General features: G+C 40.2%; 1 protein-coding gene across 1 annotated transcript; it reads left to right on the top strand.

The window, feature by feature from the left end:
- The first annotated feature begins 68 nt into the window (after positions 1 to 68).
- Positions 69 to 27,494, top strand: slc8a2a (solute carrier family 8 member 2a). The gene is made up of 13 exons (XM_053230630.1): positions 69 to 1,775; positions 13,717 to 14,024; positions 14,780 to 14,917; positions 16,597 to 16,824; positions 19,075 to 19,356; positions 20,204 to 20,650; positions 20,933 to 21,279; positions 22,922 to 23,025; positions 23,641 to 23,753; positions 23,916 to 23,999; positions 24,366 to 24,465; positions 24,998 to 25,270; positions 25,762 to 27,494. Exons 2-13 carry the CDS (start codon positions 13,755 to 13,757, stop codon positions 26,136 to 26,138), a joined length of 2,763 nt encoding a protein of 920 aa, XP_053086605.1. The 5' UTR covers positions 69 to 1,775; positions 13,717 to 13,754; the 3' UTR covers positions 26,139 to 27,494.
- Positions 27,495 to 27,747: the final 253 nt, after the last annotated feature.

Genomic DNA, 27,747 nt, shown 5'->3' with positions numbered 1-27,747 from the left:
GGTGGGTGTTATATCTCGGTTCAGCCAGCAGGGGGAAGCAAATACAACAAAATAAGCACAGGAGCAGACTCGAGCCCTTTTTTTCTCCAAGAGTTGAAAAACATGTATAAGCATTGATAGAGTGAGATGTTTAATATGTCTATTTATTTGGGGATTTTCAAATGTTGGGTGCTTCGGTTTTGTTTAAGGAGTTTATGCGACATGACTAGCTGCGTTTTTTTTTTTTTTTTATTATTATTAACTTCACGACAGAAAATAAAGACAGGCTGGTGAGGGAATGTTGTTATAACGTAAGTGATAACAGGAACTAACTTGTCTCAAATGTAACTATAAACAGCTGTGTTGGTCATAAATAAATTAAAAATGGTAATCATTGTAGATAGCTGAGGTACAAGAGCAATAAACCACTTCAGCACGTGCAGTTACGGGAAAATAATCAACTTTGGGGTGGCAATGAGTGACTCTACTTCATCACCCCACCCTGTTGTTGATTATTTTCCTATAACAGTAAGACATAGAGTGTTTGATTCCTTATGTGCATGCTCTATTTTTATATCTCAAGTCATTATTGTTTGAAAAGCCTGAAGAAACAGATTTGCATCCTAATTTCCACAGTACATTAAAAACAAGAAAAACAGTGGTACCTTTATTAAAACTTTACTTTTCCTTGTCACTGGAGTGATACCATCAAGGGTACATCCTTTGTAACTTTAGTGTGTATACGTTACCTGGGAAGGTGCATGTGATGTAGGTGAAGGTACACAATATTCACATTTCTGTGTAAAAGCTCCATATGGGATGGTCCAAAAAATGCATCCTTGATGGTACCACCCACCCAATGACCAGGAAAATCCCTGTTTGGTACCTTCATTTCTGAGATTATAATTGGCTGTTCATTCTGGAGAAAAGTGTCAAGGAATCTTAGTGATTGCAGAAAATTTGTAAGGAGTAAATATTTTCATTTTATTTGCATGACATCCATGATTATGTGACATTATGGCTGTCCAGAACCATCTACTGCACAGGCTACATGACACTTCTGTGATTTGAACATGGCGTCTAATGATTTTGAAGCCTGATAAACACAAGGATCTAAAGTGTCACTTTCACTTCCTGCAAATCTGCAACCGTGCACTCAATTCAGAACTGTATGTTTTTATGAGTTCTCTGAGTGAAATGTTCTGTAACTGTATGCAATCCTCTATGCCAGATGTTCCCAGCCCTGGTCCTGATCAACCCCCTGTCCTACACTCTAACACATCTGATGCCTCTCATGATGGGGAGCAGATTAGTTGGATTCTGTGTCTTAGAGCAGGAGGTTCTGCAGGACCAGGGATGGGAACCTGCTCTCTATAATAACTGTGTGCAATATTGCCCGGTCTTGTGCAGGGTGCCAATAATTCTTCCCTTGGCTGTAAAATATAACTTGAACTCTCTGTGGAGTGTTGAATGCAAATGAATCTGAGTGGTCGATAACCACTGGCTTCTGTCCAAGCCGCTTCATCTTATTATAATGGACCGTTTGACGCACCGCTCCTCGTGTCGGGTGACGCAGTCGCGCGCGCGCCGCGGTGTGTGTCGTATTCGGGGATGCTTTCTGACGACAGGACACACACACACACACGCACACACATGCACAGAAAGTAATAATCCAGGACAACATCTAAGAAGGTGCTGAAGGTGTTGGACTGGACCTTAAAAAAAGGAAGAAGAAGAAAAGCATCTCACTTGGCTTCCACACCAGCGATGCACGTGCCATTGCAATAGATCCTGAGGTAAGAAATGTTTATATATTTTGTGTGTGTGTGTGTGTGTGTGTTTCAGGGTATAAGGTGTAAATCACCCTGAAACTGTATACAATAATGTTGCAACCTCCACTGGTTTGTTAAAGTTGAATGCATGCCTAAGAAAAAAAAACATTCTCCGTTAAGTTTCACGTGCTCAGTCGTTAATGCACGAGCCAAACCTCTGTTAAATTCACCTCAGCACACCTGAGGCTTAAGAGTTACCCGTGCAACAGGTGCAGCAGGTGTTTTCCTCATTTTAGATGAGAAGTTTATTGTTTTTTATGTTAATGAGCTTGTCTTTATGCGCAAAATGTCCACCAAAATGTCATTTTATTCCAGTTCAAAATCACGTAAAGCGGGTATTGAGGAGGAATGAATGAATATGTGGAATAATAATCTGTTCAGCATGCTTAAAAAATGACTAAAAAATAGCTTAAAGATCTTAAAGGCTTAAATCTTCTCCCTCTTAATTAAATTACGATCTATGAATATTCATGAGCTGTCTTCATACACCGAGACTCCGTAAACATGTTATTTTATACAATTAAAAAAATATCTGAAGATGAAGGAATGAATATATGGACTAAAAATCTGTTCAACATACTTTTGATGCCTAGGAAAGTACTAAAATTTCAAGGTCAAGAACATCTTTTTACCAGCATTAAAAAAAAAAAGGCAGTAGCTATGAATATTCATGAATATGCAAATTTAAAACGTCTTCTTGGACTTCCCGCCAACCACAACTGCTAGCAAGCTAGCTGGCGTTTGTCACAGGTCAACACGAGTAGGATTTCAGTATCAGAGTCTCGATTTACACCGTCGTTTCCTCAGTAATTTATTTAACAGCAGCTAAAAAAAACTGTCAAAATAAATAATGTTACCACAGAATTCACATTTATTAACATTATAGCTAACTTAGCTAGCCTAACCCTAGCTAAACTTTACTAGCTAGTTTAGCACGCAGCTAGCTCCTGTAAAGGTTACCACTAGTCTTTAAGCTAAATTCCTCAGTTGTAGGGAAAGTCTGAGTACTGTGTTAAAAAATTTGACCCAAAATAAAATATATATAATCAGGTTCGATCAACCAGTTTCTCTTAAGTACGAAAACATGACATTTAAACATTTTTTTATGCTTAAGAGAAAATTTCAGGTAAAAATGCTAATGAGGCTATATAAATTAAAAACTTATTAGCTTGATATCAGCTGCATAAACTGCTTGTATTCGCTGCCCAGCATTGAGATATTTCCTCTTTTTCATTTATATGTAGTAAAGAAAAACTACAGTATAGTCTTAGATATGGTGAAATTTTCGGTGAGATGATGTTTATTTAACATTTATGGAGTCTCCAGTGTCAGCGCTTTGTAACAGTCAGAGGTGAAGCTGTAACTTTTCCGACACAGAAAGTCTTCAAGACGGAACTTTGACACTTTTTGGAAAAAGTCGCTATAACATATGTGATAACAAAAATGAACTTGTTTCGCAGATGTTCCACAATGATAAATGTAACTATAAAAAAAAAGATTTAAAAAAAGTATGACTTCAGTGCACTTCAGAACTCGGGGTGGTAACAGTTACTTCACTTCATCGCATCACCCTGTCATTGATTATTTTCCTATTGCATCCCTGCACTGAGTGATTTATTCCTTACTTAATTTGGAATCAGTATAATAATTATGGAGTTACATCGAAGTGGTGATGCATGAGGTCAAAGTCTCGGGTCTGTCCTGAGTGGAAGTGATTAAACAGTAATCCACCTCGTGCAGTCCGGTTGTCTTTCGAAATGGAAAAAAAAGCAGAAATGGAAGATTTTGTTACAGCCTAGCATCTAATACAGAATATTCTAGTAAACATTACCATGGATCAGATTTTGATGTGTTACCCCATCCTAAGAAAAAAATGAAACTTTGTTCTCTTTCGCATGATATAGATAATTAGCAAATTTAGTTTGCTTCTTTAGTTTTCCACTGGAGGCTAATGTTGAAAAAATACTGAAGCTTTTTTTTTTTACTAAAGTATACAGTTTGGTATCAGGTAGGAAGTATGGCCTATAGTTAGGAGGTGGAACTGTAAGTTAGAAGTGATTTTATGAAAACTTTCATGTACAGATGATGTTGCTGACATCTTTTGAGCCAAGCATGTGAGGATTTACATGTGAAATTTGCATATGGCGCTAAACTAGTAGGTATAAGCTTCCATTACCTGTTAGCTACTTTACCCTTATAGCTAACAAGTGAAAAAGTGAAGAAGCAGAATTGGGGTAAAGGGAACTTGGTGTATATTTTTAACATCTCTCTCCCACACACTTGCACATACTCTAGGATAACACATGTACTATAATAATTGATTTACTCAACTAGACAGCAGTGCATACACATACACACACACACACACACACACACACACACCGCTAATCCGGTCTACGCTATCCTGAGACTGTAAGGTATCAATGCAGTTCTGTAACATGCCAGACTGGAACATAAAACTCAGCATGTGTTCAGTCCTAACAGATCTGCATAGACACAACGCCCCTGTAGGGGGGCACATGTATACCACACACGCACACACACACACACACGCACATCAATACATCACCAAAAACCACTTATCGTTTACTAAAGCATAGCCAGTGAGCACTTTCCCAGCTTTATTAGATGGTAAGTGGCATGGGTTTGGATGAAATAGTGAAAAAAGCAGCATTGTGTGTGGTTTTTAATAGGGTAATGATGGATGGCTGTTGGTTTAATCCAGGCAATTACAGGATAAATATGTAGGGTGGGACGATGTAACAAGATGATATTAATATTGCAGTAAGTTTACGTCACAAAACACTTTTCTGAGTAAGCTGTGTATCATCGGGTGCCAGTGCTGTTACTCCTCCATTTCTCACTGGATGTTAATATATGTTATTGTACCAGTTGTTTAATATGACCTTTATTCTTTTACATTTTTTGTTTTAAAAAAATCTCTGAATGTATAGCTTTTAAAAGTTGATGAACTCTTCTGTCAAATAAAAGTCCATCAGCTATGCAAACAGTGCATTAAATCATGAAACTACAGGTCACAAGCTTCAGTTAATGTTCACATCACACATCAGAATGGGGAAGAAATGTGATCACAGTGACTTTGTGACATGTTTGTTGTTGGTTTGGTTTGAGTATTTGAGAAACTGCTGAACTGCTGGGATTTTCATATACAACAGTCTCTACAATTTACACAGAATGGTGCGAAAAACAAAAAAGTCCAGTGACCAGCAGTTCTGCGTGTGGAAACGCCTTAGCGAGGAAACAAGGAAGGCCGTAGTGAGGAAGGTTACATCAACTCAGATGACCGCTCTTTACAACTGTGATAAGCAGAAAAGCATCTCAGAACACACATGTTAAACCTTGAGTTGGATGGACTACAACACCAGAAGACCACATCAGGTTCCACTCCTGTCAGCCAGAAATAGTCTCAGTGCCAGTAAAATGTTTTTGAATTTCTAAAGTTTTCGAGGTTTTACACTGTTAAAAGTCACAAAATGGGTTTATGTTAAATCCTCTCATGTTAAAGCAGAAAATATGTAAGAGATATGTTTAATTGACCTCAGAAATGTTTGTGACTTTTTATTTTAATAAAAAAAATCTGGATGTAGCTGGTAAAGTGTGCATACAGTGGACACAGTTGTTAGCAGTCGAATGTAAAGGTTTCAGTGCGTTTGGAATTAGACCTATAACTACGCAGCCATTTAAATTTTAGTCTGAAAATGGCCTGATTCTTCTGTATCATCCCTGAGATTCCTCTTCAGAAAAGGTTCAGAAAAGTTTATCGTTGTCATTTCACAGCAGTATGTGTTCCTTTGTTATATTAGGGTGTAATATAGTCCATTTGTTATGGTGTTGTGGAGAGCCGTGAGCCAGTTCTATCGTAAATTCTGCTGTGAGGACTCACAGGTGTAAGACAAAGGGAATAAAGCTGCATGAAGTTCTGCTTGGAACTGCCGTTATGGTTAGAGTGAAAGCCTGTGTGTCAGAATTGGGAAAAACAAGTACTCGTCTCTGGGTATGTAGTTGCATATTGATTTGTAATGAATTTTTTCCATCAGCAACAACCACAAGTAAGTCATCTTAAATGGCATTTTATTTTTGATCTCATCTTCCAGATTTTGTGTCTTCTTGGCTGACACGGACTTGCACTGGAGATGACCCGTGCACTATCTGACCCGTGTGAGGTGTTATTTGAGCTGCTAAAAAAGGTGGAGTGTACCTCAACGGCTAAAGTTCAGTGATAGTGGCTGGAAAGTTAGACCCTGTCGAATAATTCTGCGTTTGACTAAAGCTCGTAACTCGTAACCTCTGACTGCAGAAAAACAGAGAAAACTTTAAATTCATACTCAGGATGTTAGGAAGGTGTCCTCAAGCTGAAGTTCAACATACCATGTCATATCAACATGGCTGCTCGCACGACCAACAGGCAATAAAATAAGTACGCTGTTTTGAGCAACTAAATACCATTAGTTGCTCAAAACCATTACCACTAAATATCATTAAAAGAACAATCCATCCTGTGTATTAGTCAGGTTTTGGAGGTAAAACCTGTGGCTGTGGTGTTGTTTGCACTATTTCTTATCTCAAAATCTGTCATGTTTTTTTTTTTTTGTAAAAGCATTCTGTAAAAAAGCTGTATCTAATATCTAATAAAGGAACCAAATTGGAACGCATGCCTTAGCAAGCTAATAAGGTCTAGCTATCAGCAAATACATTTTTAAACAGAAAATAAGTCTCGGAGGAAAAACAGGCAGTATGTATAGTGAAAAATGTGGTACAATACAGGACATTTTGAGGGGAAAACCTGTGAGCGTAGTGATGTTGGCGCTCATTCTTGTTGCTGAATTCTAGCTCGGAAATTAGCTGGCATCAGTTTGTAACTTGCCACAATTATGTAAAATCAGTAGCTTGTTTTTTTGTAGTATATCATATAAATGAGCAATAAATGACACAACAAACTTCCAGATGTGGAGCAGTGATGCTGTAAGGACAAGTTATAATGAGAAAAAAAAAAGTTGAATTCACGGTTTGGCAAACTAATAGGCCTCTCTGTTTTGCTAAGTTAGCTAGACTGAAAATAAGGCATTTGACACTTTTGTCGTTCTTTAAGAAGTTTTTTGTTGTGTGATGTGTGTGCAATGTTGTTGTTTTTACATATATACACTATTTTATATACACCATTTAATGTTATCCTCTGAAAAAAAATGCAAGCTTAATAAAAATTATTATATATTGAAATAAAGATGACAAGTTTGGACGGTTCTCATATTCCAGCACTCTTAACACACTATATGAGCACTAACAGCATCTGATCTGCTATTAGACTCTGAGAATATTGCTTACCGTGTTTTTATTTGTTAAATACCTAATCCTGTTACATGTATTCCGTTACTTCTGCATGTGAAAGATGTCGCTATGAAGCGTAACCTTAAACATTTGTGACTCTCGCTGAAAGGGAAGCCGTTTGTATGCAGCCAAGTTGTGCCTGTTTATCGATTCCCCAATCCGGTTATGTCATTTACTGAGTTTTTCAGGTGTCGCTGTCTGATGAGTGGCATGCATAAAATATAAATGTGCATCTGTCAGATGATTTCAGTTTGCCAATGTGTGTGTGTGTGTGTGTATGTGTGAGCGTGTGGGGGGTGGCAGCTTCATTGTCTTGCCGTGGTGTTGAATATTGCATAATGTCCGCGTTGTGGCGAAAGGCAGTTGAAGTTGAGACAGCGGCTCCTTCTAGAGTGACCGTATCGCCATGTTCAGGTGAAAGTGGCAGGTGTAACACACACCACGGGACCTGAGCTCTCTCCGTCTGACATAGCTCGTGTGTGTGTGTGTGTGTGTGTGTGTGTGTGTGCGCGCATCCGAGCATTCATCTGCGTATTTCTCAATGACTGCTGACTTAATCAGTCTGTACTTCTGTGTGTGTGTGTGTGTGACATTTATCTGTGTAGGTCGCAGTGACTGTCAGGCTAACTCTGTGTGTCATGCTTGTGTCAGTGTGTGTGTGTGTGTGTGTGTGTGTGTGTGTGTGTGTGTGTGTGTATCTCTCTTCACTATGTCTTTGTTACATGCCTCTCTCTCAGACAGACAGAGAGAGAGAGACACAGAGATAGACAGAGGGAGAGATTACAATGGGCCTCTTTGCTTTCTGATTGTGAGGCCACGCCTCCTTCACTGAGAATGATAGACACAGAGGCCACGCCTCCTTCATTGAGACTGACAGGCAGAGAGGCCATGCCTCATTCATTGAGACTGACAAGCAGAGAGGCCACGCCTCCTTCGCTGAGACTGACACACACAGAGGCCACGCCTCCTTCACTGAGACTGACACACACAGAGGCCACGCCTCCTGCACTGGGAATGACAGGTACAGAGATCAGTGGGTTTTTAATGTGTTATAATGCAGAAACAGAATTTCCCCCGTTGCTTGTCTCGAAACATTTAGGCGGGTTTGTGATCACTAACACACCTGCTTGAACTCCTGAAGTGCGTGATACTTAGCTGGTGAATTGAAACACTTGTGTTTTGGAGCAGGATAAAACACTGCAGTCTGACACCCCTGATCCCGAGCCAAGCGTGTCTGATGTTCGCCGGCTCCAATTATCCACACGCTTTAAGTAACAATAGCTTGATTTCCTGAAACAGCCTTGTTAATCAGATTCAGCGGTGAAAAGTGCTCACTATTCTGAACACCAAAACAGAACACAATCAGTTATTTTATTTCCTGTATTAACACGTAATAACACACAGACTGCTGAACACGGGTCTGAGTTACCTGCTGTATCATCTACATTCTTAACAGATTCAGTTTTAATACGCTCTTAACCTCATTACTATGAGCTTCCCAGGTGTCTGTGGACTGTAACTCTGTAAAAACTTAGGTCTTGAGTTTTGCCATAATTTCTGTGACTCCTTGGGAGTTTTTTCCAGGCGCTTTTTGTCTCTGTTATTGATGTTATATGTGTTGCATTTTGTTTCAGTCTCACACTGATAAAGTTGACTGATTGATGTTGATTTTTCTACTACAGTGACATGGACTCAACATTTCCATGGTGAAATCACAAATGATACAATCCAAATCTGAATTATTTCCAAAATTTGTTTTTTAATTTTTTAAGAAAAGATAATCTGCCCTTCAGAGTTACTTTTGCAACCCTGAGGTTGATTATTTTCCAAATATAGCATATTTAGTGTTTTACTCCACTTGCACCACACCAATTTGCCACTGATTATTTAATTTTTCTATTTAAACAACATTTCATACTTTTTTTTATCCATTTATCGCTACATTTAATGTCATGGAACATCCACAAAACCACAAAAAAGTTATAGCAGCTATAAACAGTCGTTCCCTCACCAAGCTCTTTTTTTCTCCCTCTCTCTTAAAGTTAATAAGACAAAAACAATTATGCAACACGTTAACTCTGCTGTCCTAAAGATGTCGGAAAACTTGAAGTTACAGCTTTACCTCTGACTGTTACAAAGTGCTAACACTGGAGACTCCTTCCATAAATGTTAAATAAAATCTCCTTGCAGAAACCTTTTCAAGGATTATACGTTTTTATTTTCAAATTACAGCACGTGTTTAAAGCAGTTTATTATTAGTGTGAGGTTATGTGGAGAACAACCTGTGATTTGCAGTTACACGAATGGTAGAGCTGCTGTTATCGAAAATGAATCAGCACCTTCTGACCAATCAGCATCCAGAATTCAATAGCGCTGTGATGTATATGCTCAGTGGTGGTCCTGTGGTGCTCACTTTCCACTGATGGATGATGTGTAAGTGTAGAGGGGGGCCAATACATTGTGCAGAGCAACAAATGGGATAGGGACAGTAATTGTACACCTACAAAGTGACCTACATGGTGTTGGACCTAAAAAAAAAAAAAAACGTAAAATAGTGAAAACAGAACAGAATAGAAAATATAAACGCTGTAAACGCTACAAAGCGTGAGAGAAAGAGACAAGGTGAGATTATAGAGCTGTGATACTGATAGCACACGTGTGTGTGTGTGTGTGTGTGTGTGTGTGTCAGAGTGATGGCTGCTAACCGGAGACAGCCAGGACATTGGGTCCTCAGGGCTCAGTTACAGCCAACTAGTAATTGTGTGTGTGTGTGTGTGTGTGTGTGTGTGAATGAGATCAGGGCTGTCTAAACCTGAACATGGCATGATGATGATATAAACACTCTTGATGCACTGTGATGGTTAACAGACTTTATTGTTGTTTCCAGCGAGTGCTGTTGATTGGTTAGTGATGTAGGGCAGCTCAATGCTGATTGGTCGATAAGGCAGGTATAGAGCGTTAATTGGGTAATGGGAATGACGTGATGTAGAAGGGTGGGGGGTGTTATGAGTGGGATTACGCCAGAGCTGTGAGGCAGTTCTCTGTGTTAATGTACTACTTATGTGGAAGGATCTTTATGGTGGAAAATGTTTATTCTGTTTATTGATTATTCTGGTTATTGTAAGAATCATAGACCGAAATTGTTCTACTGTGGCACTCTGAAGAACCTTTCCTGGCATCATCCTCGTCAAACGAGGCCACAGGAAAATGCTGAAACGCGTTTAGTTTGAAAAGACAACAAACATAACACACGTTTTTGCAGGTTCACTGTCCCCGCCTGGACAATCTGGACAACCTGTAAACATGAGTCTAAAAATATTGTGACTGTTCCAGGCTTTTGTGAGTTTGCTTCTTGTTTCTGGGCATTCTCAGGAGCACTTCTGACCATCTCCTTTCTCTGTATTTCTATCTATCTCTCTGTTGGCCTTCTCGGCTCCTTTCCTTCCTTGTCACTAATTACTCTCATTATTTTCACTATCTAATCTCTCTCTCTCTTTCTCTCCTGCTTTCTCTCCCTTCATCCCTGTAACCCTCTCCCTCTTTCCCCTCATGTAACCCTGCTCTCTAATACTCCTGTGTGTTTCTTGGTGTGTGTGTGTGTGTGTGTGTGTGTGTGTGTAATATTAACCGCTAAAAGGTGCTAACTCCCCTAAGTTGTCAGAGCCTCGTGTGTAAACCAATCTGACCAATCACTTATAGCCAACACTGGAAGACAGAGACAGTGTCACCGCGGTAACCTGAGATCTCACACACACACACACACACACACACACACACACACAGGCGTGCACAACAGACACACACATAACATTACACATTCATATATAACCGGTCCACTCTATAACCCGGCAACAAACAACTTTGTGATGTTACTCTCTTGTGGGCGTGGTCTGTCCAGCTTTTTTTTTTTTTTTTTTTTTTAAGTTTTGAGAAATAAAAACATAGCTGTACAGTGTATCCAAAAACTTTCAACAGAAACTAGCGCCAACCAAGAATGACATCTCATGTCTAATGTATAAAGTTAGACTTGAACATAACACAAAGATAACAGTTAATGTCGCTTGATCAATATCAATATCAGTTCTTACAGTGGTGACTATTTTGATATAGTGTTTAGTGCAGTTGTATGTGGTTTGGGACGTGGCCTAGATACCATTTTCACGCCACTGTGAATCTGTTTTGGTCTGGTCATCCACCTTGATATTTTTTTGTTTGTTTTGTTGTTTGATTAAACACACACCGTAGGCACTGATGGGCGCTAATAAAAGACAGACTCGCACTTTTTTCTTTCGTTTTACACCAAAAAAAATGGAAGCTAAACACAGGAAGGAACTGGGGCACTGGATTGGTCGAAGGAATTTACCGGAGCCAGTCGTTTAGCTGAAGGAGGAGTGTTATTGTGGGAGACTCTTCTCATCCCTTGTATAGTTCTTTCCAGTTCCTTCCCTCTGGCAGACGGTATAAAGTGCGTTTGGTGAAAAGGGCCAAGTATAAGAAGACCTTTATCCCAGCTGCGATTGGTATTTTAAATAGGATCTTAAAATGATTTTTTTTGCGTATTATTATAGTTGTGAAGTGATGTATGTAATGTAAAGTGCTGTTGTGATGATTATTTGTATTGTTTGTGTGTTGAGCCTTTTTTCTACCGTAGTTGGGATAGACAATAAAGCTTTTGAATTGAATTGAATTGAATTGAATTGAATTCTTATGCTGATGTAGACTGAGTGTGAGTATTTTGTGCTCATGTGTGTGTGTAGGTTATTTTTGTTGGAGGTGTAGGGTTGCAGAGAGTGCAGGTAACCATAGCACAGCTTGGAAAGTGAAACGTGACCCCACTGTGAGACGCACGGTCCGTGTGTCAATCTCAACCGCACACACACACACACACACACACATACACACAGACACACATTAAAGTTAGCTCATACATTCTTAATAGACATAATAACTGCTTATATGACACACTCCTGCATGGAATCTTGTGCACTTGTGTCCAGCTTCTTCTGACTTCCTGTTTTCACTTCACTGATCCCAGTTTATTCATTTTTGAAAGCTGATGTGCAGTAAATAAGTGACTTTTTTTTTCAGGATTTTGATTCATGCGAAATGTCAGGAGAAGAGGTCTGGCCACATCTTTGCTTTATGATGATGATGACAGTTTGAACCTGCTTTTGTTTCAAAATTGTTTTTTACTTCAGTCAAGGCAACAACAGTGTGGTTAGTTAATTAAATTAAATATTTTAAAAATGTTTGCTTTTGATCACATCTGCGTGATAGAAATGTTACAAAGTCTATATAATTACACTGATTAGACAGAACTCTTCCCAGAGACACACATTCACGCCATGAAATCCTTCAGAAAATGTGTCAGCTATGTGTAATTTCAAGCCAAACCTTACTTAGTGCAATATCACCCTAAAGGTCAAATGCACACAGCTGAAGCAGTTATTTGTTTAAACTAGGGCTTGGCGAACAGCGGCCTTCTGGCCAAATCCAGCTCGAGATAATTTATTCTGACAACAAAACATGAAACGGTGCTTTTTTTAAATTGCAATGAAATCATTGCCTCGGGCGATACACGTCCAAGACTTTCCAGAAATTCACTTCAAGTTTAACTCTGCTGAAGTGTGAACCAATAGCAGTGTGCTGGGGGGTGTGGGTTGCTTCCGGGTTTTACTGGTTATGGCTTTATTTAGTGGCTATAAATTATTAATGGAACTTTGCTTTCCTTTTTTTTTTTTTTTTTTTTTTTACAAAGACTCGTGGTCCCTATTGTCACAATCATGGTGCAGACATTAACGTGGCACAGAGTTGTGCTTAGACGTGCTCCTGTGATATCCAGTCGAGTTCAGACAATGCCACAGTCATCTGTGGCCAGGAATCCAAGACAGGAAAACTGTCCATGCTCTCTGGGTGGGAAGAGGATACGCTCTCTCCCCTGTCAATCACAGGGACACTAGCCAATCGTGGGTGTCTATGAGCTCATGTATGCAGAAGAGGGCGGATAGTCTTTTGCTGCCTTGTGATGTGGACTTGAGTCCTGAAGCACAGCTCTACTGTGAACCCTCGAGATGGAATAAATGCTTTAATCACTGTTTCCAGTCCTGCTTATTGGGAGATATTCCTCATTGCAGAACCAAAAGTCCAGGGGGTGGAGTTGGACCTGATCCAACTCCTCCTATAGGCCTAAGCCCAACCCCCTAACCCCTAACCCACAAGATGCTATACAACACAGAACAACAAACACTTTTCCAGCCTGAAACACACACTCTCTCCACCCCCTGGACTTTTGATTCTGCAACAAAAGAACCAAAGGTACTTGATTATTTTACGAAGACTCAAATTCCAGGTGAATGACAACAGGCAATGCTTACAATCCAACACTGCCACCTATAGGAACATCCGACTTAATACAAACTGTAAATGAAAACCTGAGGTTTCATTGGACATTTAGGAGACTTATATAAAATAACTAAAATGCCATCTTAAAAAATTACAATATCTAATTTAAAAAAAAAAAGTCATAAAACGCAATAATTCTGATTCTCTCTCTATACAGGAGGAGACTGTCCCTCTCCTGCCTGCTCCTCCGTGGTCATGGCGTATCCTTTCCTCCTGCGCCTCCTCGTCCTGTCCGTGTGTGTGTGCGGCAGTGTTCAGGTGAACACCAGTGCTAAGCGGAGCTGTATGGACAAGGTGGAGTGCGCCCACGGGATTCTACTTCCTGTTTGGCTCCCTCACAACCCGCCACTGCCCCAGCAGGTGATTCGTGCGATCATCTACTTCCTGTGTCTGCTCTATATGTTCCTGGGTGTGTCCATCATCGCTGACCGCTTCATGGCCGCCATCGAGGTCATCACCTCGCAGGTATGTGTGCACACATTCACACACACACACACGTACACCTATAAGTACACTCACACCTCATAAATGGACACTCATAACCATACTCATATAAATACATAACTGCAATCACACACACACACACACACACACACACACACACACAGAGCTGTATTTAAGGAGCATTTTCATAGTAAAGACTTATGCATCTCATTAGGATTAACAGATTTATATCACTTACAGATTTTATAGCTTTTTTTCTGTATAGAAAGAGTTTTGATGCTTGCCATGATAAGATTATTTTGAGCATTCCTCTCCTCATGAAGTGACACTGTGGCGTTTCCACAGCAACTAGTAGAAAAAAATAAGAAATAATTATATAAGTTTAGCTGTAACTCCAACTCCTCCCTCACTTGAACCCACTTTCACCCCTATTTTTTTAACAACTGGATCATAGCACATAAACATACATACAGGTATTTTCATACACAGAATTTCATACTCATATTATCACACTTAATTAAAAATAACTATTTTTATTTTATTATGCCAATTATTCTGATACTTTCTTGTTTTGTTAAAGATTATTAATTATTATTTTTATATTATTATTTTTAGAATAAAGTTACTTCTATTTTCAGTCTGAGATTAACTTAATTAACAACGAAGACATTTTTTTTTTCATAACTGGTTTACATAATTTAGTAGTAATCAGAAACTGTTAGCGAGGGAATATAATTTCAAAATGTGTGTGTGTGCGTGTGTGTGTTTTCGTGTAGGAGAAAGAGGTGACCATTACAGGGCCGAATGGGGAACAGACAGTGACGACGGTGCGGATATGGAATGAAACCGTATCTAATCTCACTCTGATGGCCCTCGGCTCCTCCGCTCCAGAGATCCTGTTGTCAGTTATAGAGGTACACACACACGCACACACACACACGCGCGCACACACACAATATATGCCCCTGAATCGACTTCATCTGTGATACTGTCAATCACAGAACCACACACACACACGCACACACACTTATACCATGGGTCATCGCTGTCATCTTCTCTTGTGATAGTGTCAGTAGCAGAACGTACACACACACACACACACACACACCTTAAAATCACACCAAACCAACACCTTGGCTGTGAACAATATTTTTGTTCTATCTTAAGGACACTCTTATGTAACTTTATTCTGAATTCACCCCAACTTTGCAACCTTGTGGGAAACTATGACCCAATATAGAGACTAAAATAGGATGAGAAAACACACACACACACACACACACACACATTGCACACTTTGCTCTCCGGATCCTTTCTGACCTCAGTGTAATATCACATACTCTACATACTCATTAACACAAGACAAACAGTTAACGCAGTAGTCACCTTGGCAATAAGCAACATTTATTTTACACACTGTCTTTCTCCACACACACACACACACACACACACAAAACCCATCTTCAGGTACTTTTCCACAAAACATTAACTGTTTGCACATTCGGAAAATTGTCATATTTCCAAACTCGCTTTCCCTATGCCTGTGGATGCTCATTAACCTCAAACGCTTGCAGTCTTTACTTTTTGTTGGAAATATTTACAACACTTTTTTTCCATTTTACAGACTAGATTGAAGATTGTCCTCAACTGTCCACGTATTGACCTTCTGCCCTCTCTAGTCTTCTTGCGCCCTCTATTGGCCACATCTGCCCTGCACTTCAGCTCTGTTTTTGGCACATCCTTGCTCTATTTCCCCTCGTCATTTCCTCTTAAGGGCCTCCCCAATACATTATTAGCTCTAATGAAGTTTGTTACCTGAGCCTTAGCGGGCCTGAAGGATCACATTACCATAATCAATCAACAAGAGCTCATTAAAGACAGCACAAGAATGAAGGGCTCATATTATTTTTGCCAGAGCAGGTTGTGACTTCAATTGATAGTGTTATGGGATGTGATAATTAAACTGGGGGGACTGGGAATTTAAGAGCCATAGATGTAGAAATCATGGAGGAGTTGGGAGAAGACGTTCAAGAAGGTGTTATAACCTGGGAAGCAAGCAAGCAAATGAGACATATGTTGAAAGAAAAACTGGGGTTTGATCAAGCCCAGAGTTGGCTCTGTTAAAAAAAAACATTAATACAAGGAACAAAACTACCTTAAAGACAAAACCATACTATCCATACAGTTACAGTTATAGTTACCAAGCAGCTACATGACAAAAGTAATCCTGAATGATAATAAATAAAAGAGATCAGGCTCTAAAGCCATTGATTGATAATAAAATGGCTTGTCTTCCTGTTTCCTGTAATGAGAAGTACATAGGCAAACCAACAAGCCAAAAAAAAACAGCATCTGGGTCATCACACAATGGAAATGTTGGGTGTGAAAATTTTATCATGGGAATGAAATGGAGAAAAGGTAATAAATAAAAAGTAAACTATAAAATGGTCAAGATCAATGCAGTCTTTCTCCCAAACCCCATAACTATGTGTTTATATGTATAAGTATTAATGATGTTAGTGTTATTAATGATTATGACTTGTGGTCATTATTGGTTTGTGTATTGATGAATGGTGTGCTTGTGTGTAATCAGGTATGTGGGCATGGCTTCAAATCAGGCGAGCTTGGCCCAGGCACGATCGTGGGCAGCGCTGCCTTTAACATGCTCGTGATTATCGCAATCTGTGTGTTCGTAATCCCGGACGGTGAGGTGAGGAAGATCAAACACCTGCGCGTGTTCTTCATCACCGCCTCCTGGAGTATCTTCGCCTACATTTGGCTCTACCTTATCCTCTCCGTCATATCCCCGGGCATTGTTCAGGTGTGTGTGTGTTTGTGTTTGTTTAATGCTCAACTGTTATGTTCTATTTGAGTCAAGATAGTTACTTAATAATGTTTAACATTTTTTCAAACAATATTTGATATATTTTTCTGTAAATGCATATGATGTTAACAGACAGTTTATTCAAGATTTTTATATCATCATTAGCTGGGTCCCTGGAGGACTACTGGTTCGGCCTTGCCACACTCACTGCCGTGGCCTAGGTTAGATTCCTGGCCAGGGAACCAACCCCAGCCACTGGGGTTGCACACGACAGTGCACTCCCAGTGCTGGTCCCAAGTCCGGATAAACTTGGAGAGGGTTGCCTCAGGAAGGGGATCTGGCGTAAAAACTGTGCCAAATCAAAAATGCGGACCAACGATCAGCTGTGGTGACCCCTAATGGGAGCAGCCGAAAGAAGAAGAACAACAATGTTTATATCATTAGCTATATCATTAGTTAAAGTTAGGAAATCAGAGTCACTTTTATTATTGTCATACTGATAGACCTGCCATGTCTCCAATCACTTCAATGGAGGGCCCTCGAAGGTTTTTGGGGTTTAAAAGCGAGGTGAGGAAGTTCAAAATAGAATCAGGATGAAATTCAGCAGGCCCGTACACAACCACAGCCAGTACAAGTCACTTATTCTGGGCCACTATAAAGCTTTCTTGCAAATAGGCACGTAAAGCTTAAGGCACACTGCTCTTGAGCTCATGAAGATTTCCCAATTCGATTAGGGTATGCATCAACAGGTCATAAAGGCAGACAACACAGTGATTGCATGAGATGTGGCAGAAAGCAGGTTTTATGCCAGCGAAAATTTGCCAAATTTGACAAAGCAAAGGGAGCAGGAGTGTTACACAGCCCAAATGGCATAACCATTAACTGCCACAGCCTCTGCTCTAGGAAAAAAAGAAGCTGCATTCTCCCACATCGCAGGTCCAGGGAGGGCATCATTGCAGCTCAGTGGGTAGGAGTCCATTTCAGTGTTTGGCGTTTGGATATTGGTAGTCTATACAGAAACACCATATGCCATCATTTTTCTTCTCTAAGACTGCTGCTTCCACCCATGGATTACTGGACAGATCTATTGTGCTGGCTTCTGAAAAAACTTCTCTTCTCTTCTGCTTTCCAGTTTTGCTAGAGGTGAGGGTATTGGGCAGATCATAATTGCATCACTGGTGTCAATCTGGTTCTGCTGTAGCCATCCTGTGCTCCTGGGGGAAACTCTAATTCAATACACCATCAGCCAGGCTCGACATTCTGATAATTGATGTCTCAGGCTCAATTCACCTTATTCTTGCCTGAACTGAGGACAAAAGTTTGTTGAACTTCCCTGTCACTCACCATAGACACTATCTAGTGAAATTACTAGGGGTTGAGGTTCTGGGGATCCTCAGTTTCCCCAGACACATCAAACTTTCACCAAGATCAAGTAGATTCAATTCAATAATAATTTCTTAATCATAATTCCCAAGTAACAATAGGATGACATTAAGAAGAAACGTCGAGCGGAACCAGACTGAAATGGTGATTCCCATGAGAAGAGATTGATTGCCACAAAGTATGGATGTGGCTAGCTAGAACTCATGCTACTGTCAGTATCACCCAATTATGACTGAAAAGTATCATTGTCCCGATATCTCCATAGCCTCGTCACTGTCACTTTCAGGATTGGGGTAGTATCTAGTGGTCATGAGGCACAGGTTCTCCTTTACTCACATGTCTTTCCTTAGTGCCTGCGTTAGCTTTGGTAGGGCCACCAGGCTAATGTGTTGCTGAAACTTCTCAGGGGTAAGGCCACATAGAAAAGTTGGAGTGTTAGGTCTTCTTCTTGTGTTAATGGTGGCACAACAGATACTGGCATAGTTACCGGGGCATCTGCACTGTATCTGTCTCAGGCTTAAAGTTACATTACATTTACATTTATGGCATTTGGCAGACACCCTTATCCAGAGCGAATTACAATTATCTCATTTATACAACTGAGCAGTTGAGGGTTAAAGGCCTTGCTCAAGGGCCCAGCAGTGGCAGCTTGGTGGTGCTGGGATTTGAACTCTCAACCTTCCGATCAGAAGTCCAACATCTTAACCACTGAGCTACCACTTCCCAAAGTTTCTATTTAACCTAAGAAATGACCATCAACAACAACAAAATATTGCTGTTGTTGGGACCTTGCATAATTTGTGTATTTCTATTAGTATGTAAAACACATAATCACACCTGTGTGTGTTTTTCTTTGCGTGTCAGGTGTGGGAAGCCCTGCTGACCCTCTTGTTCTTCCCCATCTGTGTCTTGATGGCATGGATTGCAGACCGGCGGCTCCTCTTCTACAAATACCTTCATCGGCGCTACCGTGCCGACAAGCGACACGGCATCATTGTGGAGACAGAGGGCGATCTGGCACCCAATGGCATTGACATCATCATGGAGGGGAAATTCCATGGCAATGCCAATGGTGGCCCTAGCAACACCGCCAGCAACGTCAACAGCATGGAGACAAGCAAAGACTCTGAGCAGGACCGTGAGGAGGTAATAAGGAAGTGAGAGAGAAAAACAGACAGGGACTGAGACAGGAAGACAGGGAGAAATCTGAGAAACTGAAGTTGAATAGGAGAAACTCTAAACAGTAGTTAGCCTCACAGGTTAGCCAGTTCTGTAATAATGCTGGCATGTTGCTTTAAGGTTTCTGTAGCGCTGCAATAATGTTAACAAAACTCTTCTCAGATATTCCTAAAACATTTCTAAGATGTTGCTGAGTAGTTGTATTAATGTAATATTACTTAACAATTTCTGAAATCATTCTTAACATATTGCTGAGACCTTGCAGAAAACTGATACGCTAATACATTCTGTAGTTGACATGCTCAATCATGTCTAAAGGTTATGTTGAGATGACAATGTAAAACAGTTTGCTGCAATTTTTCAGCAGTGTTACTGCAGCAGTAAAAATCTTGAACATTGCTAAAGCGTTGCTATTCTGGTGCTGAGACATTGCAGAAACATTCCTAAAACATTTCAAATACGTTTTTTGAGGCATTATAGATACAGCTCCACAACATATAGCAAAATATAGCAACCTTTTAGAACAACTCTGCAACATCACTTAGCCATTTCTGAAGCACTGCTAAAGCTTTGCTAAAACATAGCTAAACTTTTGCTTAGTTACTGCAGAAATGTTTCAGAATTGTTATGTATGCTAACTGGGAAATCATAGTAATGGCTAAGATACTGCTGAAATGTTGCTGAAATGTTGAATTTTAAAAGGCTTTAAAATGTTTTTAGGATGTTTTGTAAATGTTGCCCTAATGTTACCTAGAAGAAAAGTTGCTTTTTGTTGCTAAGCTATTGCTAATATGGTTTCTATTTGTCCTTGCAGGTGATCCGCTTACTGCGTGAACTGCGGCAGAAACATCCGGATAAAGACTTGGACCAGCTGATTGAGATGGCTAACTACTCAAACCTGCAGAAGCAACCCAAGAGTCGTGCGTTTTACCGTGTACAGGCCACACGCATGATTATCGGAGCTGGAAACGTGTTAAAGAAGCATGCTGCAGCAGAACAGGCCAAACGTGCAGGGCCGAACGCCGGCCCCGATGATGATCTGGTGACTTGCGCACATGTGGCCTTTGAGCAGGATCGTTATCGCTGCAGTGAAAACTGCGGCCACCTGAGTGTATGGGTTATACTGTGGGGGGGCAGTGGCTCCGGAACATTCCAAGTGGACTACCGGACTGAAAATGGCTCGGCCAAAGCTGGAGTGGATTACGATTACTCTGAGGGAACGCTGGAGTTTCAACCTGGAGACACACGCAAAGAGATAAAGGTAGAGATGTGGAATGTGTGTGTGTGTGTGTGTGTGTGTTAAACTGGAGGAAGATGGAGGAATAGTAAGCAAGCCAGTCATGGAGGCTCTGATAGTATGGGGTAGACTGGTAGGGAAGGAGATCAGATAAAAGTTACAGCTTTATGGTACATTTTATGGTGAACTCAAATCAAAATTATATAATCTATAAACAAAATACTTGGACCAAGAACTGAGCCTTGAGGAAGCCCTTGTGTGTGTTATTAATGTGTGTGTGTGTGTGTATGTATGTGTGTGTGATAGATTGGTATCATAGACGACGATGTTTTCGAGGAAGACGAGCATTTCTTTATCCGTCTCTCGAACCTGCGCGAGCCAGGGGTCGAAGCCACAGAGGCCGCCCGATTGGTGGAACCACTGGTTGCCACTGTAACAATTCTGGATGATGACCACGCGGGTGTTTTTTCATTCGGGCCGCGTGAGCTTCTTGTTGCCGAGTGTGCGGGTGTTGCTGAGGTAACTGTCACTCGCGAATCGGGCACCCGGGGCACCGTGGTCATCCCGTTTCACACAGAGGATGGAACGGCACACAGTGGAGTCGACTACCAACAAACACAGGGCGAACTGGAGTTCAGCAATGAGGAGAGCTGGTACACACACTCACACACACACACACACACATACACACAGGAATTTCCCTTATGTGGGTGTAGTACACAATGAGAGAAAGTGATCAATTTGTTCTGTGTGTGTGTGTGTGTGTGTGTGTGTGGGACAGTGTGTTTTATTGATGGTGTAGTGTCTAGTGTGCGACAGATCTTCTTCCCATTAAAGATGTAAGCGGTGAATACTCAAAAACAGAGACATTAAAGCACATCAGTGTCCATGACCTCATCTTTTATTATAATTTAGACTTTAACTTTGTAATGTTTATACTTATATTTTATAATGTTTTACCTTTTACATTCATGTATAATTCCCTGCACCTCAGTTTTATGCCTACTGCTTTATATTAACCGCGCCATATTAAAATTTCATATCACAATAACTGCTTAAACTTTTATTAAATACTGTAGCTTAAACAGAATGGTTTTCAATGGTCTTGGTTCTAGAAGTTACTTTCACATTTATCTCCTACATAGACATTTCATAGAGTTTGAAAAAAGGAGCTATGAGTTAAACGATTATAAATAAACAATTATGTTCTTTGCTGATTTCATGGTAGTTATTTGGTACTTTATGGTGGTTTGTTATGTAATTATGTATTAATGATTTGATAGTTGTGTATTTCTTGTGTATCATTTGTTAGTATGGTAGTAGTAGTGCTGTGGTTGTTGTGTGGTAGTTTTGTGATGAATGTTTTGTAGTTGGGTGTTGTGTAGTAGTTGTTGTATGGTGGATTTTGAAAGTCATATGGTATTTTTATTATAGTGTTTTTCTGTCATTGCTAATTTTATGGTAGTTGTTTGGTAGATTATGGTGTTCTGCTTGGTAGCTTTGTATTAACTGTATGATTGTTGTGTGCTTTTTTGTGTGGTCTGTGGTTGTTGTAGTTTTGTAGTAGCTTTATAGCAGTTTTACTTTTAGGTGGTATGGTGGTAGTTTTGTGAAACGCAGTTGTGTGGTTGTTGTATGGTAGTTTTGTTACAGTGTTCTGGTAGTTTGTTATACAATTGGTCATTTTATAATGGTTATTTGGTAATTTATGGTGGTTTAGCACTTTGCTATTTAGTGAACTGTATGGTGGTTGTGTGTTTGTTGTGTAATTAAATGTCATTACTTCAGTACTGTGCCAGGTTTGTAGTATTGTGGCAGTAGTTTTGTAGTTGTTTGGTAACTTTATGGTGAGTAGCTATATAATAATCATTGGGTTGTACAATATTATAACAGTTGTGAAGTCTTTATATGGTGATATTGTAGTTAGGTTGTGTGGAATTTTTGTAGTAAAATTTTTGTGAAATATTGTGGTAGTCGTGAGGCAGTTTCCTGGTAGTTATGTGGAATATGTGTATTTCTGTGATTGTCCTCTAGATTGTATTCAATTTAAATGCACGAACCTCTGACGCAGTGTGTGTATGTGTGTGTGTGTTTGTGTGTTTAAATTATTCACTGTCTGTTGTTAAGTATTGATGCAAGTTCAGCTTTGATGTGACTTAAGCGTCAGGGTCTCTGTTAATATTTTAGGGGTTAAGCCCAAAGGAAATAAGCACTTGTCTTTCTCTCTCTCTCTCTCTCTCTCTCTCTCTCTCTGTGTGTGTGTGTGTGTGTGTGTGTGTGTGTGTGTGTGTGTAGTAAGACATTACAGGTGCCAATCATCAATGTCCAGGAATATGATAAGCGAGAAAACTTTTACATCGTCCTTGAAGAACCTCGGTGGCTCAAGAGAGGAATTTCAGGTGTGTGTGTGTAAGTGGGTCTGTCTGTGTGTGAGTGAGATTTATTTTTTGAGAGCATCATGTTGCAGTCTGCAACTTTTCACTCGCCCTACTGTCACACAAACACACACAAAAGGTAAAACAGGATATAAAACAACAGTCATTGATCCACACACACATACACTAGAGACAGTAGACAGTGTGTGTGTGTGTGTGTGTGTGTGTGTGGATCAATGACTGCTGTTTTATATCCTGTTTTACCTTTTTATACAGATTGAATACTACACGTTTAACTTAAACTAATTAAACTACCAATGTGTTGATTAATTGATTGATTGTCTGATTTGTGTTTTGCTGCAGATTTGTTGTTAAATCAGGGTAAGCTGTACATCATCATCAGTACATGCTTGCAGTCTGAGTGTTTGTTTACCCTGTGTGTGATCCGTTACTATAGAAACGATAACGTATTAGTATTAACGAGCGCATTAATATAAACCTGCGACTTGTGATTTGCAGCTGCACTACTGAGTTGTATTATAACACTAAATTTAGTTCAGTACTATATTTTGGGAGTGTGATTTTCCTTTCTCTCTCTCTCTCTCTCTCTCTCTCTCTATGTCTCTCGCCCGTTCTCAGGTGCTCCCAGTGCTGAGCAGGAAGAGGCGAGAAAGATCGCTGAGAAGGGCCGGCCGGTTCTGGGGGAGCACAGCAGGCTGGAGGTCATTATTGAGGAGAGCATGGCCTTTAAGGTACACACACCATGAATGGGAGTGCCAATATTTATACTTTGAGGCTTGTTATCATTTAATTTATGTGGCTGGATGCATTAATGCCCAACATCATGTTAGTCTCTATGCGTGTGTGTGTATGTTTCGTGCTAACACCACCCACTTCCTCTCCCACTTCCCTAGATCCGCCAGGGTATGGCCCCCAATGGCACGCTAGACCCGGTAGAGAAGTCTCCACCCCTCTGCATGAGACGTGTTCATGGATTGGTAGATAGTTTATTGCTCAGAACTCTGATTGGATGCTTTCGAGTCGCGGCTGCGTCCTCGGGACGTTGGCGATTGGGCTGTCAAATTAAAGCACCGACCAATCAGAGTCGCCCGTGTGTATTTGGATTGTTGTGATTGACTACTGATTCTTTCCTTCTTTCTGTCTGAAATCATCTGTTTCTCATTTCACTTTTCAGATTGATTTGTGTGTGCATTTATGTGTGTGGGTGTGTGTGTGTGTGCGTGCTCAGAATGATGAGTGCGAATCAAAAATCTTTAATGAATTGACATATCTTACAATGATCACTTAATGCTAATATCTGTGTATGTGTGTGTGTGTGTGTGTGTGTGTGTGTGTGTGTGTAGGACACTGTCGATCGTCTGTTAAAGGACACTAACCTGGCTGAAGTGATTGGAACACACACATGGAAAGAACAGTTCATTGAGGCTGTCACTGTCAGTGCAGGTACTGTGTGTGTGTCTTATGTGTTGACACTGTATGAAAGACTGTTGCCTATAAACATGGGCAAAAAGACATCACAGAGCTAAAAACAGTCATAATTCCATCTTGAAGCAGAATCAGTTCCTTTCTCAGCACATAGTATTGTGTCACTCATACCTGTGGTTTGTGGGTGTGGCCTACAGTGGCTTCCACTTGTGTCAAACAAAACCTTTAATAATTTTTAAGAGCATGATGCCAGGAACTAGTTTTAATCAGTGGCTATGTCTTGTTTTGAAAGTCTCAACAAGTTCAAAAAGAGTGCCCTGAACCTTCAAGATTCTGAAGCTTGTGGCCAGAAATGTGTACAATATGTATGAGAGAGTTTGTGGGCCGGAGGAGTGTTTGAGGCTAAAACTACTGGTTCATTACAAAAAATGTTGCCCTTCTTATGGACAAGATTAAATGCTCAAATTATGTGAAGTATGTAAAGTGTGTTTGCGGGTGGAGTCGCTGGAAAATAAAGGAAGTTTAATAAATTGTTGTGTGTGTCTCTCAGGAGAGGACGATGAGGGCGAAGGGGGCGAGCCACGCCGGCCGTCCTGCTGCGATTACTTCATGCACGTGATGACGGTGTTCTGGAAGCTGGCATTCGCCTTCATCCCGCCCACTGAGTACTGGAACGGCTGGGCTTGCTTCATCGTCTCCATCCTCGTCATCGGCTTCCTCACGGCCATCATTGGAGACCTGGCGTCTCACTTCGGCTGCACCGTGGGGCTGCGGGACACCGTCACGGCCGTGGTGTTCGTCGCTCTTGGCACCTCCATCCCGGGTGTGTGTGTGTGTGTGTGTTGTTCTCTTTAATAAAGCTGTTACTTTGAACAATTAATTATACTTGTATACTTTTTTGTCTCTCCCTTTTTCTTTTCTCTCCCCCTCAATCTCGCTTCCTTCTCTCCTATGCTCTGTTTCTTTTTTTTATTCCCTCCTCACCTTCTTTCTTTCTTTCTTTTTTCTTTCCTTTCTCATTTTTTTTTCTTTCTTTTCCTGACTTTGTTGTTTTCTCTCTCTCTTCCCTTATATTCTTTTGATTTTTTCTCTCTGTTTATTCACTTTCATTCTCTCCTTCTATTTTATTTTCTTTTATTGTCCTTCTCATTCTCTCATTTTCTTTTTCTTTATTTTTCCATATTCCCCTTTTATTTGGCTAATTTTTATGTTTTCTGTCTCTTCCATTTCTTCTTTTTTGTTTTTCTTTTTCTACCTTTCTTCCTGTTCTTCTTTATTGCTCTCTCCATCTGTCTCTCACTCTTTCTCTCTCAGATACCTTTGCGAGTAAAGTCGCGGCGGTTCAGGATCAGTACGCCGACGCCTCGGTGGGAAACGTGACAGGCAGCAACGCTGTAAACGTCTTCCTGGGGATCGGCGTGGCCTGGTCCATCTCAGCCATCTACTGGGAGGTCAAAGGTCAGGCGTTCCACGTGGAGCCGGGCTCGCTGGCCTTCTCTGTCACACTCTTCACCATCTGCGCCTTCATCAACATGGGCGTGCTCATGCTGCGGCGCCGCCCCTCTGTGGGCGGAGAGCTGGGTGGGCCCAAAGCCATCAAGATCCTCACCTCCATGCTGTTCATCGGCCTGTGGCTCATGTACATCACCTTCTCCAGCCTGGAGGCGTACTGTCACATCACAGGCTTCTGAGAAAACACACATAGACACCTTCATACACTTTTGTACACGCTGGGGTCATCAGGAAGACTAAACTCTACATTTTGACCCTTTTTTTTTTCACCCACAATGAAACCGAGAGGCCTTCTTCACCATCATCATCAGCTTCATCTACAGGGGTGGATAAACTCTTACACTTTATTATTTAACCTGTTATAACAGGACACTACCATCATTAAGGAGAGGAGGAATTATCCTAAACAACCAAACCAAAATATTTCACATGACTGATATTTACACTCGATTGTGAACTGATGGACTGAACGAGTGAAATGAATGAATGGAACTCACAAATAATGGTTTCTTTCATTGTGGATATTGTATGGTTGTAGTATTTACTCACTTAAATGGATATAGCACTAAAAATGTGTCAGGATTATTAACTAATAGTAGAAATCATACACAGAAAAAATGTCTCCTGTTCCAGGATATTCTTATAAAATTATATAAGAGTTTGGAGAACATTTAAACCCAACAGCTCATATTGTTTTTAATTAAAATTACACAAAATGAACAGTATGTTATTCTGATTTATGGAAGCATCTTAATACAGACTCAGTTAATCATGATATTATGCTAGATATTATTCTTATCTTATAATATTGTTACTAATTAAATAGCATTAATGAAGATTCTTCTGGAAAACGTACAATATAGTGTCCCACAAGGCTCTGTTCTAGGTCCCTTATTGTTTTCCTTTTATATCCCTTTCCCTCTCACACCATCTTTATCCTTTTTTCCTCATTTTCCTTTTTTAATTTTCTTTTTCTCATTGTTGTTTTCTCATTGTCTCTTTTCCTCCTCCTCTCTTCTTTCTCCTTTTCTACCTCCTCTGCTTCATTCTCCCCTTACTTTCATTCTCTATTCCATTTTCCCTTTCTTCACCATCTCTTTTTCTCTTTCCCCTTTCTCCCTTTCCCATGTTCCCTCTTTAGATCTTATTTGACAGACAGTTACTAGTTTATTAGCATTAATGTAGAGTCTATTTTAGGCCACTTGGCTTTCATTATGCTGATGACACAATTATACTTATCAGTACAGATTTAGCAGAGCAGCTACACAAAATGGAAGACTGTTTCAAATATATAGAAACATGTACAAATAGAAATATCCTTCTTATAAATTAGAATAAAACAAAAATACTGATGTTGATTACTAAGACTGTCGGCGATAACGCTACTGATTCCACCTTAGAGCTTGACTGCTGTTGTGCTGTTGTTAAGGACCTTGACACGGGTTTATTATTGGTTCATATGTAAATAAAATCACATATTATCATTTGCTACACTGTGTCTTCATAATCTCTAGATTTGAGTATTGTTGCTGGCTAGCTCGCCTGCTGTGTCTTTTTACGTGCATTTTAGTAGCCTGTGGCTTTAAAGGAAAAGAAAATCACAGGTAAAGTCCTGCTTATAACTTTTAAAATCTATAATGGTTTATCTCAGAATTGTGTAATTAATCTTTCTCCTAAAGACGTATAACCCATCCTGAGTATTTCTTGTGGCCCTCTGGTGTATTTTACTGATCTCCTAAAGCAGTATAGCCCTTGATAGTATTTGCAGCTGAGGCAGGCCTATCTTTA

Source organism: Pangasianodon hypophthalmus, chromosome 27 (assembly GCF_027358585.1).
Source record: "Pangasianodon hypophthalmus isolate fPanHyp1 chromosome 27, fPanHyp1.pri, whole genome shotgun sequence".
Classification (NCBI taxonomy): domain Eukaryota; kingdom Metazoa; phylum Chordata; class Actinopteri; order Siluriformes; family Pangasiidae; genus Pangasianodon; species Pangasianodon hypophthalmus.
Note: the sequence above shows the minus strand (reverse complement) of the source record. Positions and strands in the feature narration are given on the sequence as shown.